The sequence below is a fragment of the Trichomycterus rosablanca genome, chromosome 1 (assembly GCF_030014385.1).
Source record: "Trichomycterus rosablanca isolate fTriRos1 chromosome 1, fTriRos1.hap1, whole genome shotgun sequence".
Taxonomy (NCBI): Eukaryota; Metazoa; Chordata; class Actinopteri; order Siluriformes; family Trichomycteridae; genus Trichomycterus; species Trichomycterus rosablanca.
Window position 1 is genome coordinate 2,588,487 of NC_085988.1, and position 16,243 is coordinate 2,604,729.

General features: G+C 39.2%; 1 protein-coding gene across 1 annotated transcript; it reads right to left on the minus strand.

Moving 5' to 3' along the window:
* Positions 1 to 12,898: 12,898 nt before the first annotated feature.
* LOC134317228 (interferon-inducible GTPase 5-like) lies at positions 12,899 to 14,050 on the minus strand. Its single transcript, XM_062997996.1, has one exon. The coding sequence runs from the start codon at positions 14,048 to 14,050 to the stop codon at positions 12,899 to 12,901; it is 1,152 nt and encodes a 383-aa protein (XP_062854066.1).
* Between the last annotated feature and the right edge of the window lie 2,193 nt (positions 14,051 to 16,243).

The window sequence follows — 16,243 nt, forward strand, 5'->3', positions numbered from 1 at the left end:
TGTCGAGTTTTACTGCTTTAACCTGCAAAAGAAAAATTAGAATAAATAAAAATATACAATCTTAAATATTTTCTTAGCATGTTTTAGTGTGAAACTGGCAGGTCATACCTACAGAACAATAAACAGAAGTTTGTTTCTCGTCAGGTGCTTCACTTTATCTAGAGCCAACTGCTGCTCCAGTCCACCTCTCTCCCCTTGTGTAAACATATTATAATTATTATTAGTTGCTGTTGTTATTATTATTATTATTTTGTTAGGTCATATGTTGTTTCAAAGATTATTACCTTTTTTTATTTTATACTATTATTTCTTTTAATACAATGTAAAAGCTCTTCTGTAAGAGCATAATTGGTTTATCTAATACACATAAATATAAACAATATAATAGATGTTTTAGAATCTTACAACATAAAATAACACAAAACCTTGTTTAGTTTAGTTTAGTTTAGCTGGACATGAACAGACGTAGAAAACGACCAAAGACCAAAAACAACAAAACAAACTGGGTTCAGGTCCTGAATGTGTTTAGGGAGTTAAAATCTGATCACAGATTAAATATAAATAAACATTTAAGTATAGTGTCTGATGCAGACACCAGAATTGTAGACAAAACTGTGTTGACATGGCTAGCATTAGCTTTAGCATTACAATTACACACAAATTATTTTTACTTTATAATCTGTTAACATCTGTGCTAAATAAATAACTTACTCAAAATCACAAACGTTTAAATTACTGTAAGTTTACCTCAATACCATAAACAGATTTACCCTAATCAAGTGTTAAAACTCTTATATTAAAGTTATTTTATTTTAATATACTTATTTACATTACTAACCTGTACAACAGCAGAGAGATGATGAACGAGGACAGTGTGTCTTTACTATACAAAGTTCTCTGAAGTTATGGGAGGAAATCAGGAACCAACGCCTTTTAATTTCAAAATCAGGTGATAAAGCATAACATCTACTGGTATGTACTGGCATCTACTGTTCCAAAATGCCATAGCAGGTATATTATTTGATTATATTTTTATAAGCAGGTTCAGTGCCTGTCACTACTTTGATTAAAAATAACTAACATTACCACTATTTTATCCCTTTACTAGAGGACCAAAACAATAACAACAAAGTTACAATCAGATTATAGATATATAATCTATTATAGATTACACAAACATAAATAATTCGCTCTTTCTCTGTTGTGGCGTTGGATGTTTTTGTATCTTTATTTTACTGTTTTCCTTTTTGTTTGTTGCTTTATAGTTTTTTTCAGCTGCTCAGCAGTAACTTCAGTTAAAGCTTCACATGAAATCTGAAGAACGTTCGAGCCTCACCGAGACTCTTTTGTGAGTTGTATAAGGACACTCATGTCAATACTAAGCTTATAGCACCATCTAGTGACTCTTGTCTTCATGGTGGTTGTATTAAATCTTGTTTTCTTCCTTTTCTTGTTCAACTGTTGGAAATCAATAATTTCTATGTCAATAATTATATGTGATTTCTCAGTATTAGTCTTGTATCTACATGTTTATTTTCTCATTGGCACTTAGTTACTTCCTTCACTCATTAATTATCTACTGTCAGTGGGTAGAGCTTTGGGCTAGCAAACAAACCCCTGAGCAAGACCAATGACCCTCTCAGCTCCAGGGGTGTTGTCCAATGGCTTAAATGAGAATTGTCTAATCAAATATTTTGGACTCATTAGAAAAAGAGTAAAAGGGAAGAGTGCTGTTTGGGTTCCCTTCAGCTCAGTCTGTCTCTCTACTTTTGTATTTGGAACTTTGGTCAATACCTAATGACAGTAAGTAGAGACTTAGTACTTTCTTTTAGAATAAGAGTGCACAACACTGGCTGTGTACATTGCACAGCTGAGCAATGCAAATTTCTACATATTGTGTAGAGTTTACGAGTTTATTGGACTGTATATGACTGTAGTGACCTTCACCTCATCCTTCAACCCACTTAGGAAACGTATTTTGTTGCTCACTTGAGAGGTCAGGGTCACGCTGATCCACTTGTGAAACTTGTTTTTCACATATCGACACAGATGTTCTTTTAGCGGTCAAACCTTGTCTGGGCAGGCCGCCATTGAAACTTGCTTTTGCGTATGAGCGCAGATGTTAATACTTTGTGCATGATTGTACAGTCACGCAGTATTTTATTTGGACTTGTTTGTGAGTCAGATTAGGACTTCTGGGAAAAAATTCCCAGAATAATGATCTGGGAACAGAGCCATAATTCCAGTGTCAATAAAAAAACAATTAACAAAGAAGGGTGTCTGATGGGCGGGGCGACTGGCCAGCATGCCATCCTACTAGCGTAGACACAAGATTGATTTAAAAGGAGAGGTGCCCATTGGCGTGTGGAGTTTGCATGTTCTCCCTGTGTCTGTGTGGGTTTCCTCTGAGAGCTCCGATTTTCTACCACAGTCCAAATACTTGCAAGTGAGGTGAACTAGAGATAGTTAATTGTCCATGACTGTGTTTGATGTAACCTCGTGAACTGATGAATCTTGTGTAATGAGTAACTACCGTTCCTGTCATGAATGTAACCAAAGTGTAAAACATGATGTTAAAATCCTAATAAACAAATAAATAAAATGAACATACATTATTTGGCTGGAGGTATGTGGGCACCTGACCAAGGTGCTTGGTAACAATCCCATTGCAAAACTACAAGCATTAATATGGAGTAAATCCCCCATCCCCCTGGCAGCTAAAACAGTCTCCACTCTACTGGGAAAGCTTTTAAAAATTGTGTCTGTAGGATTAATACCCATTCATTCAAAAATGCATTGGTGAGATCAAGCACTGAACTATCTTAATGCTGTGTGTTTAACATCATACATCCAATGTTTGTGAGAACTTGCTGTTATTTTTAAACTAATGTACTTTCCACCACTAGGTGTCGCTGTCCTACCACTAGTGACAGTTTATTCCCCTGTACTGTGTGTCCTCAGAAAACGAAAGAACCAAGTAACATGTTGAGAGGTTCAAATGTGTGAAGTGTACAATAATGTTGAAGCTGGTGAAAACAGACTCATTTAAATGAATAACATAGGAACGACATAACCAAAAGTATCTGTACACCTGACCACAAGCTTGTAGCTTGTTGGACGTCCCATTTTTGTCTTTATAGAGCTTGCTTTTTGTTTACTGTGTACTTAGTAGTTAAAAATTGAACTTTTGGAAGACATGGGAGTCTTTAACATGTGGTGTACAGCTAACTCAACATTCCACGATACGATTACACCAACAGTGAAAGAAGACAATTAAAAGCACAAGAACTTTTTTACTTGTTTAACTTTTTAATGTTGTGTAGTAAATGTCCTGACTTGTTGTCCTTGAAGATTATTGAGATGCTGTGGCAGGAATCTAAACAAACAGTCTGCATTATAGCTGCATTATATCCTGCATTAAAATTATTGTATTTACTTGTTTCTTTGTATTTACTTGTATATGTGTGACCTTTAGTTTCTCGTCCTGTCCTTTATCACATGACACTGGTTGGTGGATGAAGGGTTTCTTTATTCATCTGCCTGCAATGAGTTCAGCAACCACAAAGATATTACAAAGAATGATCAGCCAGCCAGCCCGCCCACATCACTGCTCCGTCTATCTGCTGTGGCTGTTTACAATTTTCTTCATAATGCACATATTCAATTATCAAACCAGTGATCATACAGTACAATATAGATATAATTACATACATTCTTATATAATTAAAATACATTCATAATACATATAATTCTATATTCATAAATATAATACGTTACATATAAATATAATACATATTACATATTATAGCTCCTAATATCTATAGCTTCTGACATATTATCTATTATAGCGTATATAGTATAGCAATCTAATATAGTTATTTTTATACTTCTAATAACAGTAATCAATAATAATGCATACCTATATTTCTTACTACATATGAATATTGTTACCACACCATCCATTTTTGTATTTTTCCATGACGAACATATAGTAAAATAAAAAGAACACTGCCGTCTTGTGGCGGACACAAATACTACAATGGCGGCAATGCCAAAACATTTTTTACAACGTAAACTTAAAGACAAATAAATAAATACATCCTTCATGACACAACAAACAAACAAACAAACCTACCTGCAATGAGTTCAGCAACCACATAGATATTACAAAGAATGATCAGCCAGCCAGCCTAAACAGAACAGGCTCATTAGTAACTGAGCACGTGCAATTTACAACATCGATTAAAAAGATGTAAAATAGCTTATTTTAACTACCAGCTCACAAATAGTAATCTACGTATTGTTATTAAACAAAATATAGCAGAGCTGAATAGTTACTAACATAATAAAAGTATATATTTAGCAGTATTACGGGAGCTTTGCTTAGACGAACTTACCCACAGCACTGCTCCGTCTATCTGCTGTGGATCTCCCAGCATTCAACTGGTTATATAGAAAGTGCTGGCGGCAGGTGACCAAAAGATGGTGCTAAACTCATTTGCAAGAATTTCATAACTATACACATAAACATAAGCATCTTTTTTTACACTGTTACATATGCACATATACCCGAACATCCAGCTTGGACTAGTAATCAAAAGGTCACTGGTTCATGCCCCACCACTGCCAGGTTGCCACTGTTGGGTTCTTAAGCAAGGCCCTTAACCCTTAATTGCTGTCACTATACTGTTGCGCTATTGTAAGTCGCTTTGAATAAAGGCGTCTGCTAAATGCAGAAGATGTAAATGTGTATTTAAGAACCACGGCTCTGGAATGTCATTGTAGGATTTAGCATTAGAATATTTGTTTACTGTTAGGTGTAATTAGTGTACAAACCCGAAACCACAATGTTGACTGTATGATGAGTGTTGTTCTGTTTTGGTGGGTGTGTGCTGTCTGTAATGATGTTGTGGGCCTTTCTCATGACCCTGGTTTGATAAATGTCCTGTAGTGCAGGGAAAGACATTCTGGAAATCAGTTGTACCAGGGTTCCATCCTGTCCTTTGCAGTGCAGTTTCCATACCAGACTGTGATGGTGGAATTTTGGTGGACATACCAAAATATACCATACCATATAACTGGTCTTCTCAGGAAGTAAAGTCTCTATTGGGACTGTTGGGATGATGTGGTACATATTGTGGAACCAGGTGAGATCCTCGCTGATGTTCATACCCAAGAATTTGAAGGTTTTCACCTTCTTTACCTCTGTTTCACCCTTGTATGGTGAATGTAGCTCTCCTCTCCTCCTGGGGTCCACGATCATCTCCTTTGTCTTGTTAATGTTTAGAGAAAATGTGTTATTCTGACACCAGTCCAAATAATCTACTACTTCCCTCCTGTTTGCCATCTTATCCCCTTCCAGTAATCAGACCAGTGATCATCAGCAAAGGAGCTTTTCGGTGAGCTTGTGAGGAATGGTGGTCTTAAAGCAGAAAGGAACAGAAATTTGCATAAAAGACACGCAAACACGTCTGTCAGGTCTGATAAGCAGACCCTTGTCCTTGCTACTGGCATAGCCAATAAATATTTGTTTGATATAACTGGTATGTTTAAGCCAATTACTGTTTATCGACACCCTGGTCCTTAATCAGAACAACTGTCTCTGAACTTGGGGGGCATTTAGTCACTCATCCAAGTGACTTCTTTAGTCTGAGCTGTGGTGAATAACTCTAACCTTATATGCAGGCGATTTGCATAATGACCAATCACTGCCCATTGCCAATTACAATGATCATTAATAACAATGGCCATGTGTGCCTTTCACAAATGATTGGGGTATAGCTCCTATTACGGCATTGTAAGATGGTGAGAGATGTACTCTCAGGCCCACTCTGCAGTTCAGGGATGGTCGTCACATAGATGGCCTCTTTGACTCCACGTTCAAACCAGAATTCCTCCTTGTCTTCATCATTAAATGAGCAGCCACTGGTTTGCAGGTAAGTGTAAACTGTGAAGTCCTGGCCAGAAGAGGTCGATATTCTATGCATTTCACAGTCTAAGAAGGCTAAACTGCTGTTGCTTGCATCCTCCCTTGTGAACTTGATGTGTTTGTCCACCGAGTTGATGTGGTCTGTGAAATGTGGTACTTCCTCTGATTTTATTTTAACCCAGGTGTCGTCCACATATCTGAACCAATGACTCGGTGGTGTCCCTGAGTAGGACCTTAGTGCCTTCTTTTCCACTTCCTCCATGTACAGGTTTGCAACAATAGATGAGACTGGGGACCCCATAGCACACCCATGTTTCTGTTTGTAGAACTGTGCTCTGTACGAGAAGTAGGTGGACTGAAGACACAGTTCTAGAAGTGTGCACACCTGGTCCGTGGTAAGGGTGGTCCTCTTTCTCAGGGTGGGGTCGCCTTGTAGTTTCCTACAGACCACCTCCACTGCCTCAGCAACCGGAATGCACGTGAAGAGGGATGTAACATCTTACGAGACCATTGTTTCCTCCGTCTCCATGATGACGCCCTTCACCTTGTCCACAAAATCCATGGTGTTCTGAATGTGGTGTTCCGTGCTACCTACCAATGTGTTGAGAGTCGATGCTAGAAACTTAGAAATGTTATGTCACAGAGTTAATCATACAAACAATGGGTCGTAAAGGTACATCCTGTTTGTGTATCTTAGGTAACCCATACAGACTAGTGTAGCCTCCCCCGGATATAATTTGTAGTACAAAGCCCTGTCAATAGCATTGTTCTGTTCTAAAACATTTTAGACAATCTATCACTTTTTTCTTGTAGCTACTACCTGGATCTTGTTTTAGCAGCTCATAAGTGTTAGTATCACTAAGTAACAACATCACTTTTTTCATGATAGTCTATTTGATTTAACAGAACAGTACATCTACCCTTGTCAGCAGGAAGTATGATGATGTTATTGTCCTTACTAAGTGTAGTAAGATCATACCTCTCTTCTCTGCTGATGTTGGATGGAGGTGGCTTTGAATTACTAAGGCAGACTGACACTTTCATCCACAACTGTTCCGCTTCCAGATTGGGGATGTTGTTTTTGTGGATTGCTGATTGTGCAGATTGCAGACTGTTGATTCTGTGGCCACATATTGCAATTAAAACCGGTGATCAGGTCCATATGCAAATCACAATGACCATTAATTACAGTGGCATAGTAGTACATCTCTCACCATCTTACAACACCGTAATAGGAGCTATACCCCAATCAATATGTAAAGGGAACACATTGCCACTGTAATTAATGCTCATTGTGAATTGCATATGGACCTGATCACCGGTTCCATTGTTATGCAATGAGCGGTGATCTGTCATTATTCAAATCGTCTGCATATAAGGTCGGGGTTATTCACCACCAGCTCAGACTGAAGAAGTCACTTGGATAAGTGACAAAACGTATCTCTACAACTAACTGGTGTCTAGATTAACTGATTCAACTTTGTGGATTTGTGTACCTGGATTATTGAGCATGCATCAAGAGGCTGAAATTTACTGTATCTGGATCAATCAAAATGCTTAACAAATGAGTGAACAAAGCTTAACATGGCTTAATGTACTAAAAAACAACATAAAAACACTAAACCTTTTCTTAATATTCCTCTGTCGTTGTTTTAGTATAAAGTCACATTTAGCTTTTCTTTATACGGCCTGAGTCACTTTCACTGCCTCATATCAAACAGTTCTTCTCATTGGAGAAGCTTTAAAAAGATCAGTGGCAAACTGGGCCAAAGTTCAATCAGGTGAACTGTGAGTGCTGCTGGAGGCACCAAAATCACGAGCCCAACACTGCAAAAGTGCCACACTCCATAGGAAACAATGGCACAGCTGGCACAAAAGCAGCTTTGCCACTTCTCATGTGAATGTGCCAGATAATGTTTAAACCTTGCCCTCAGTCACTGATAAGGAGTTAGCCATGTTATGCTAGTGTCCTTGTTTATTTTCCAAATATCAAAAACATGCAGAAGGTAGATTGTCTGCTGTAGAAAGAAGCTACAGTGTATCACAAAAGTAAGTACACCCCTCACATTTCTGCAAATATTTCATTATATCTTTTCATGGGACAACACTATAGACATGAAACTTGGATATAACTTAGAGTAGTCAGTGTACAGCTTGTATAGCAGTGTAGATTTACTGTCTTCTGAAAATAACTCAACACACAGCCATTAATGTCTAAATAGCTGCAACATAAGTGAGTACACCCCACAGTGAACATGTCCAAATTGTGCCCAAATGTGTCGTTGTCCCTCCCTGGTGTCATGTGTCAAGGTCCCAGGTGTAAATGGGGAGCAGGGCTGTTAAATTTGGTGTTTTGGGTACAATTCTCTCATACTGGCCACTGGATATTCAACATGGCACCTCATGGCAAAGAACTCTCTGAGGATGTGAGAAATAGAATTGTTGCTCTCCACAAAGATGGCCTGGGCTATAAGAAGATTGCTAACACCCTGAAACTGAGCTACAGCATGGTGGCCAAGGTCATACAGCGGTTTTCCAGGACAGGTTCCACTCGGAACAGGCTTCGCCAGGGTCGACCGAAGAAGTTGAGTCCACGTGTTCGGCGTCATATCCAGAGGTTGGCTTTAAAAAATAGACACATGAGTGCTGCCAGCATTGCTGCAGAGGTTGAAGACGTGGGAGGTCAGCCTGTCAGTGCTCAGACCATACGCTGCACACTGCATCAACTCGGTCTGCATGGTCGTCATCCCAGAAGGAAGCTGACGCACAAGAAAGCCCGCAAACAGTTTGCTGAAGACAAGCAGTCCAAGAACATGGATTACTGGAATGCCCTGTGGTCTGACGAGACCAAGATAAACTTGTTTGGCTCAGATGGTGTCCAGCATGTGTGGCGGCGCCCTGGTGAGAAGTACCAAGACAACTGTATCTTGCCTACAGTCAAGCATGGTGGTGGTAGCATCATGGTCTTGGGCTGCATGAGTGTTGCTGGCACTGGGGAGCTGCAGTTTATTGAGGGAAACATGAATTCCAACATGTACTGTGACATTCTGAAACAGAGCATGATCCCCTCCCTTCGAAAACTGGGCCTCATGGCAGTTTTCCAACAGGATAACGACCCCAAACACAACCTCCAAGATGACAACTGCCTTGCTGAGGAAGCTGAAGGTAAAGGTGATGGACTAAACCCAATTGAGCACCTGTGGCGCATCCTCAAGTGGAAGGTGGAGGAGTTCAAGGTGTCTAACATCCACCAGCTCCGTGATGTCATCATGGAGGAGTGGAAGAGGATTCCAGTAGCAACCTGTGCAGCTCTGGTGAATTCCATGCCCAGGAGGGTTAAGGCAGTGCTGGATAATAATGGTGGTCACACAAAATATTGACACTTTGGGCACAATTTGGACATGTTCACTGTGGGGTGTACTCACTTATGTTGCAGCTATTTAGACATTAATGGCTGTGTGTTGAGTTATTTTCAGAAGACAGTAAATCTACACTGCTATACAAGTTGTACACTGACTACTCTAAGTTATATCCACGTTTTATTTCTATAGTGTTGTCCCATGAAAAGATATAATAAAATATTTGCAGAAATGTGAGGGGTGTACTCACTTTTGTGATACACTGTACATAATTACACAATAAACAAATTACCCAGAATGAATTAGTAGATAGAAATAAGACACATCATGGACAATAGAACTGTTTCAGCAATGTAAATAAACTAAAAGTTCTAAACAGATATAAAACACGTTAACATTTGCTCAAACACACTGAAGCCATTTGTGATATTGATAATTAACTTACTAAATAAGTGAAGTTAAATATGTTTAACTAATTTTTTCACAATACAGATTGAAAATGACACATCCATTCTCCAATTCCTTTTTTCGAAACGCAACATACAAATTATTTTGTTTAACAAAATAGAAGAAGATATAGTTTGTTTGTCATACAGTGGGGAAAATAAGTATTTGATACACTGCCCATTTTGCAAGTTTTCCCACCTAGAAAGAATGGAGAGGCCTGTAATTTTTATCGTAGTCACACTTAAACTCTGAAAGACCGAATCTAAAAAAAAAATCCAAAAAAATTTGATTTGATTTTTGTTCCCAAAATTGTGACCAAAAGACCACAAAGACAACGAAACAAACTGGGTTCAGGTCCTGAATGTGTTTAGAGAGTTAAAATCTGATTATAGATTAAATATAAATAAGACATAAGAATTGTAGAAGAAACTGTGTTGGCATGGCTAGCATTAGCTCTCTAGCATTACAATTACACACAAATCACTCCTACATTATAATCTGTTAACATCTGTTCTAAATAAATAACTTACTCAAAATCACAAACGTTTAAATTACTGTAAGTTTACCTCAATACCATAAACAGATTTACCCTAATCAAGTGTTAAAACTCTCATACTTATATTAAAGTTATTTTATTTATGTATTATACTTATTTACATTACTGTACCTGTACAACAGCAGAGAGATGATGAACGAGGACAGTGTGTCTTTACTATACAAAGTTCTCTAAAGTTATGAGAGGAAATCAGGAACCACCGCCTTTTAAGTGCAAAATCAGGTGATAAAGCACAACGTCTACTGGTATGTACTGGCATCTACTGTTCCAAAATGCCATAGCAGGTATATTATTTAATTACATTGTTATAGGCAGGTTCAGTGCCTGTTAAAAAATGTAAGCACACTTTACTTTAATTTAAAAAAACTATCATCATCACTGTTTTATCCTTTTCCTAGAGGACCAAAACAATAACTGTAAAATCAGATTTTATATATAGATATATAATCTATTATAGATTACACAAACATAAATAATTCGCTCTTTCTCTGTTGTGGCGGAGGATGTTTTTGTATCTTTATTTGACTGTTTTCCTTTTTGTTCATGACTGGGTTTGTATATACAGTCCTTGCTACAATTATTGGCACCCCAGGTAAAGGTGAGTTAAATGGATCCACCTTTTTGGTAAATAAGCTCAATGTCAATTTGAATTTTAAGACGACTATTTAAATAAATACCTGTGTACATGCTACATGGATATATGTTTGTATAACATTTTTGGAATTATTCACCAATTCTTTCTCTACCGGCCCATTTCCTTCTGAGGCCCTTTACATCTATTTCCATTCCAAATTTGATTATAGTTATAGGCTATTGATAAATAAATATATAATAAATAATCGATTAACCAATAACCAGTATCAGTCATTGTTTGATTAATATTGCTGGTTAAAATTTATTTTAAATTACTTTCCAACCGCAAACAGCGATCAGTTTCACATAAATAAGCAGTAGTGAGGATGCAGAGTGAGTGTTGCTGAAATATGACTTACCCTAACCCACGCCCAGTGCATGTGGGCCAGTTCTCTTTACCCTGTGTACCCTGTCTCAGGGATTGTGTTGATGTAAGTATTTTGAGCTGGTGGGTGTGAGTATGAAGCCGGTCGGTGTCAGTAGTTTCATTAATAAAACAATAAGATGTTGATATTACCCTGTGGTGTGAGTTATTATTTTAATAGGATGCTGTAAGCTTTTTGCTTATTGGTTAAAAGAAATTGGGCAAAATGTGCACCCATATATTTAGGCAATTTGACTTTTTTTTCTTTCTGATGCTGCCACATTTAGGGGTCAAGTAAAGTCAAATGTATTTATATAGCGCTTTTTAACCAACAGACCAAAAACCCCTGTTGAGCAAGCCGAGGGCAACAGTGGCAAGAAAAATCACATCTAGGAGCAGCATTGTTGGCACCGCAGTCTCGACAAGGGGTTACCACAGTAGATCAGTTGCTCTTGGCTGCTCTGTCTGTTGGTCCTGGATTCTGTAAAGGTGCTTTGAGACGGCGTCTATAGGGCAGTTATAGCCTAGCGGTTAAGGTACTGGACTAGTAATCAAAAGGTGGCTGGTTTACTATCACAGTCACTTTGGATAAATGATGACAATGTAAATGTATTGTAAATAGTGCTATACAAATTTAACTTGACTTGTACTCATGGTATTACATAAACCGAGCTGTTTGAGGGACGTATATCAGAGCGTCTTCAGTGCCGATCTCAAGCCCGGATAAATATTAAGGTTACGTATGGAAATGCATCTTGCATAAAAACTGAGAAATCGAATATGTGAACAAATGAGCTGCTGTGGTGACTCCTAAACACGGGAGCAACCAAAAGGAATCATCAAAAATTTACTTTTTTAATCTGTCAGTAAACCAGACACTCGATGTTTAAAGGTATTTTATTCATAATAAAATAAATGTACCGATTTGCACATTTAAACGACTCTAACTAAAACATATTATCAAGTATATAAGGAAAATAACATGGTAAATAAAATTTCCATTATTCTGATAGAAGATTAAAACAACAGAAAACCCCAACAAAACAGCCGCTCAGGTGGAGCAGCGGTAAAGTACGCTAGCTCACCAGAGTTAGGGTTTCGAATCATAGATCCTCATAACTGCAACTGCGGCCCCTGCTGTCTGACTGATGGCGCCTGCACAGGGCTGAGGAATAATGCTGATGGGGGTGTGGCCCTCCGTACACAGTGCCCGTCAAGTGTATGAACTCGACTCGTGCAGATGAAAAATGCAGTCTGTACTGACTGTACGTACCAGAGGGGGCGTATGTCAGTTGGGAGGCATCCTCAGTCAGCGGTGAAGGGTCGAATCAGTATAGAGGACGTAATCAGGGTAATTGGACACGACTAGACTGGGGGATATAAATTGGAGGGGAAAAAAAGTAGGGAAAAATAGTAATTAAAAAAAACAACAACAAAACAAATCTGATTACAATATTATAATACACAATACATGAAATCAAATGTGTTAATAAAGTGAGTATGTTCTGTTAAATTTCTGTTAAATTTGATGTAATTTTGTGTTGCTGATATAATTATTATTATTATTGATTATACAGTATGTTTGACCTACTAAACGTACAATCAGTGCATTACTTTAACTCGGTCTCTCTCAGTACCATCAGCGCCGCCTCTTCAAGCTCTTTCAGTCCATTCTTCAGAAGTGTATATGTAACAGTGAAAGATATTCCTGCTGCTACAGCACTTCCTACACCAGGTAGAAAGCTAAACAGGGATTCCAAAACTTCACTACAGGCTAATGCAGATAGTTGCAGTCTCATAGCTGAGTTTGATGCCAGTGCCAGTACAAGTGGAGATTTTATCACAGATCTCAGATGTGGCTTGTTGACTCGTTTTGAGAGTCTTTCAATCGATTTATCATCAAGGCCGAATGAGAAGTAGCAGCTTGTAAAGAAAGCCACCAGAATGCTAACATCACATGCAAATGATAGACCAGGTACTGGAGCTGCTGCAATTCCACCAGAGCAAGCAGCTGCAGCCCAGGCTGCTATCTTAAACATTCTGACTTTTTTCTTCAGCATAGTCACAGAAGTGACTGGTACTGACCTCATTAGAGCGTATCGTTTATGCTCTGGAAGCTCTGACATCAGTGTGTCCACAAGCTCCTCAAAATCAAATGCAGAAATATCTCTGGAGGAAATGAGAAAAACTTTAGGATTTTCAATTTCTCTGAGGTTTTCCAGACAATTCTGCTTGATTTTACTGAGCATTTTCTCTTCATTAAAGTCTTTTTTACTTTGTTCTGCATTGACATCATTGTCTATCTTTGATCTAACAAAGTAAAACAGCTTTTTCTTCTTTTTAATCTCTTTGGCCAGCAGGATGTCGTTCTCTCTGAATCTCTCAGATGAGATGATGATGAAGAAATCATACCTGGCAAACTGCATCTTCTTAGGATAATCTTTAGCCTTAAACTTTGTGGTTCCAATTCCAGGAAGGTCCCAGAAAATCACATTTGGCATTGTTGGGTGTTGGTAAGGGGTTGGTTCAGAGGTAGTTTCTGTAACACCAGTTGCAGCTGCACCTTCATCATCATCACTCAGTTCTCTTATTGCATTAATAAAAGTCGACTTTCCTGACCCGGATTCCCCAGTTACAGCAACGTCCAGTGAGATATTAGTTAACTGGTCTACCACCTCTTGTGCTTTTTTAGTAGCTTTTTTGAAAGTGGACTCTCCTGATGCCTCTAGTAATGCAGTTATGTCAGAATCTTGACTGCTCATTGTCAAAAGTTTTACTGCTTTAACCTGCAAAAAGAGACATTAGAATAAATAAATATATACCATTTTAAATATTTCCTTAGTATGTTTTTGTGTGTGTGTGTGAAATTGGCAGGTCATACCTATAAAATAATAAAAAGAAGTTTGTAGACGTTTGTAGAAGTTTATTTTACAGAAGGTCACTCGTCAGGTTCTTCACTTCATCCAGGGACTACTGCTGCTACTGCCTGTAAGTAAACTAAGAACCATTACTATTATTATTATTATTTTGTCAGGTCATATGTTGTTCCTAAGATAATGACCTTTTACATTTACAGCCATGAGTTTTTAGAGACAATGTTATACAGTATGTACTGTGTTTGATATAGAAAATTGACTTGAATATACTTTATTTGGCTGGAGGTATGTGGGCACCTGACCAGGAGCTTAGTGAACATCCCATTCCAAAACTACAAGCATTAATATGTTTGTCCCCCATATCCCCAGCAGCCATAACATACTCCATTCTCATGGGAAGGCTTTTCAAAAGTGTGTCTGTATGATGCCCATTTAATGAAAAAAAAAGCATTCATGATAAATCAACTATTTTTTGAACTAAATTTGAACTAAAAAAGCCTGGCATGGTAGATTCATCACTGGCATTCATCTGCGTGGATGGTATGCATGTTTCCATCAGTGGCACATGGCTGTGCAGTCTGTGTTCAGACACATTCATGCTGAAAAGAATTCTTATATTGAATTTAGAACATGGGGAATGTGGTGGAAGGTACAGCACTAAAGATCTGGATTGTTGGCAAACCAGTCACAGACCAGAATGACTGGTATATCTTGTTCCATCTGAGCACAACACTAAGTAAGTGAGAAACTACACTGATACTCTTTTATACTCTGATTGAAGTGTTCTTCTAATTGAGTTTGCACAGATGCAACATAATTTTATATCAAATATGTTGTATAATATTTTGGCCACAATTTTCATTTGGTCCTGTAGTGTCTTTTGATCCCACACTCCCAAAATATCCATTATATTTCAGCTCATCATCTAAAACTCAATCCCAGCGAGACTGAGCTGTTACTCATTCTTGGAGATCAATCTCCAAACCAGGACCTAGTCATCTCTCTTGATGACTCCCAGATCAGACCATCTGATAAGGTAAGAAGCCTTGGTGTTGTCCTGGATAACCAGCTGACCTTCTCTCCTTATATAGCCAACATGACAAGATGGTGCCGGTTCCTCTTGTACAACATCAGGAAGATTCGACCATTTCTCTCCAGGGAAGCTCCCCAGATTCTGGTCCAATCACTTGTAATCTCACGGTTGGACTACTGCAACTCTCTTCTGGCAGGAGATCCTGTGTCCACTATTAAACCCCTGCAGCTCATTCAAAATGCAGCTGCCCGTCTGGTTTTTAACCTAAACACTGCCTCATCACCGCACTGCTACCACATCATCACACCACTGCTACCACATCATTACCCCACTGCTACCACATCACCACCCCACTGCTGCCACATCATCACCCCACTGCTGCCTCATCACCCCACTGCTACCACATCACCCCACTGCTACCACATCACCACCCCACTGCTACCACATCACCCCACTGCTGCCTCATCACCCCACTGCTACCACATCATCACCCCACTGCTACCACATCATTACCCCACTGCTACCACATCACCACCCCACTGCTACCACATCACCCCACTGCTGCCACATCATCACCCCACTGCTACCACATCACCCCACTGCTGCCACATCATCACCCCACTGCTACCACATCATCACCCCACTGCTACCACATCATTACCCCACTGCTACCACATCACCACCCCACTGCTACCACATCATCACCCCACTGCTACCACATCATTACCCCACTGCTACCACATCATCACCCCACTGCTACCACATCATTACCCCACTGCTACCACATCACCACCCCACTGCTACCACATCACCCCACTGCTGCCACATCATCACCCCACTGCTACCACATCACCCCACTGCTGCCACATCATTACCCCACTGCTACCACATCACCACCCCACTGCTACCACATCACCCCACTGCTGCCACATCATCACCCCACTGCTACCACATCACCCCACTGCTGCCACATCATCACCCCACTGCTACCACATCATCACCCCACTGCTACCACATCATCACCCCACTGCTACCACATCATCACC

Bases quoted from the DNA above. Each gene is read 5' to 3' on its own strand.
- LOC134317228 (XM_062997996.1), bottom strand. From the start codon at position 14,050: ATGAGCAGTCAAGATTCTGACATAACTGCATTACTAGAGGCATCAGGA.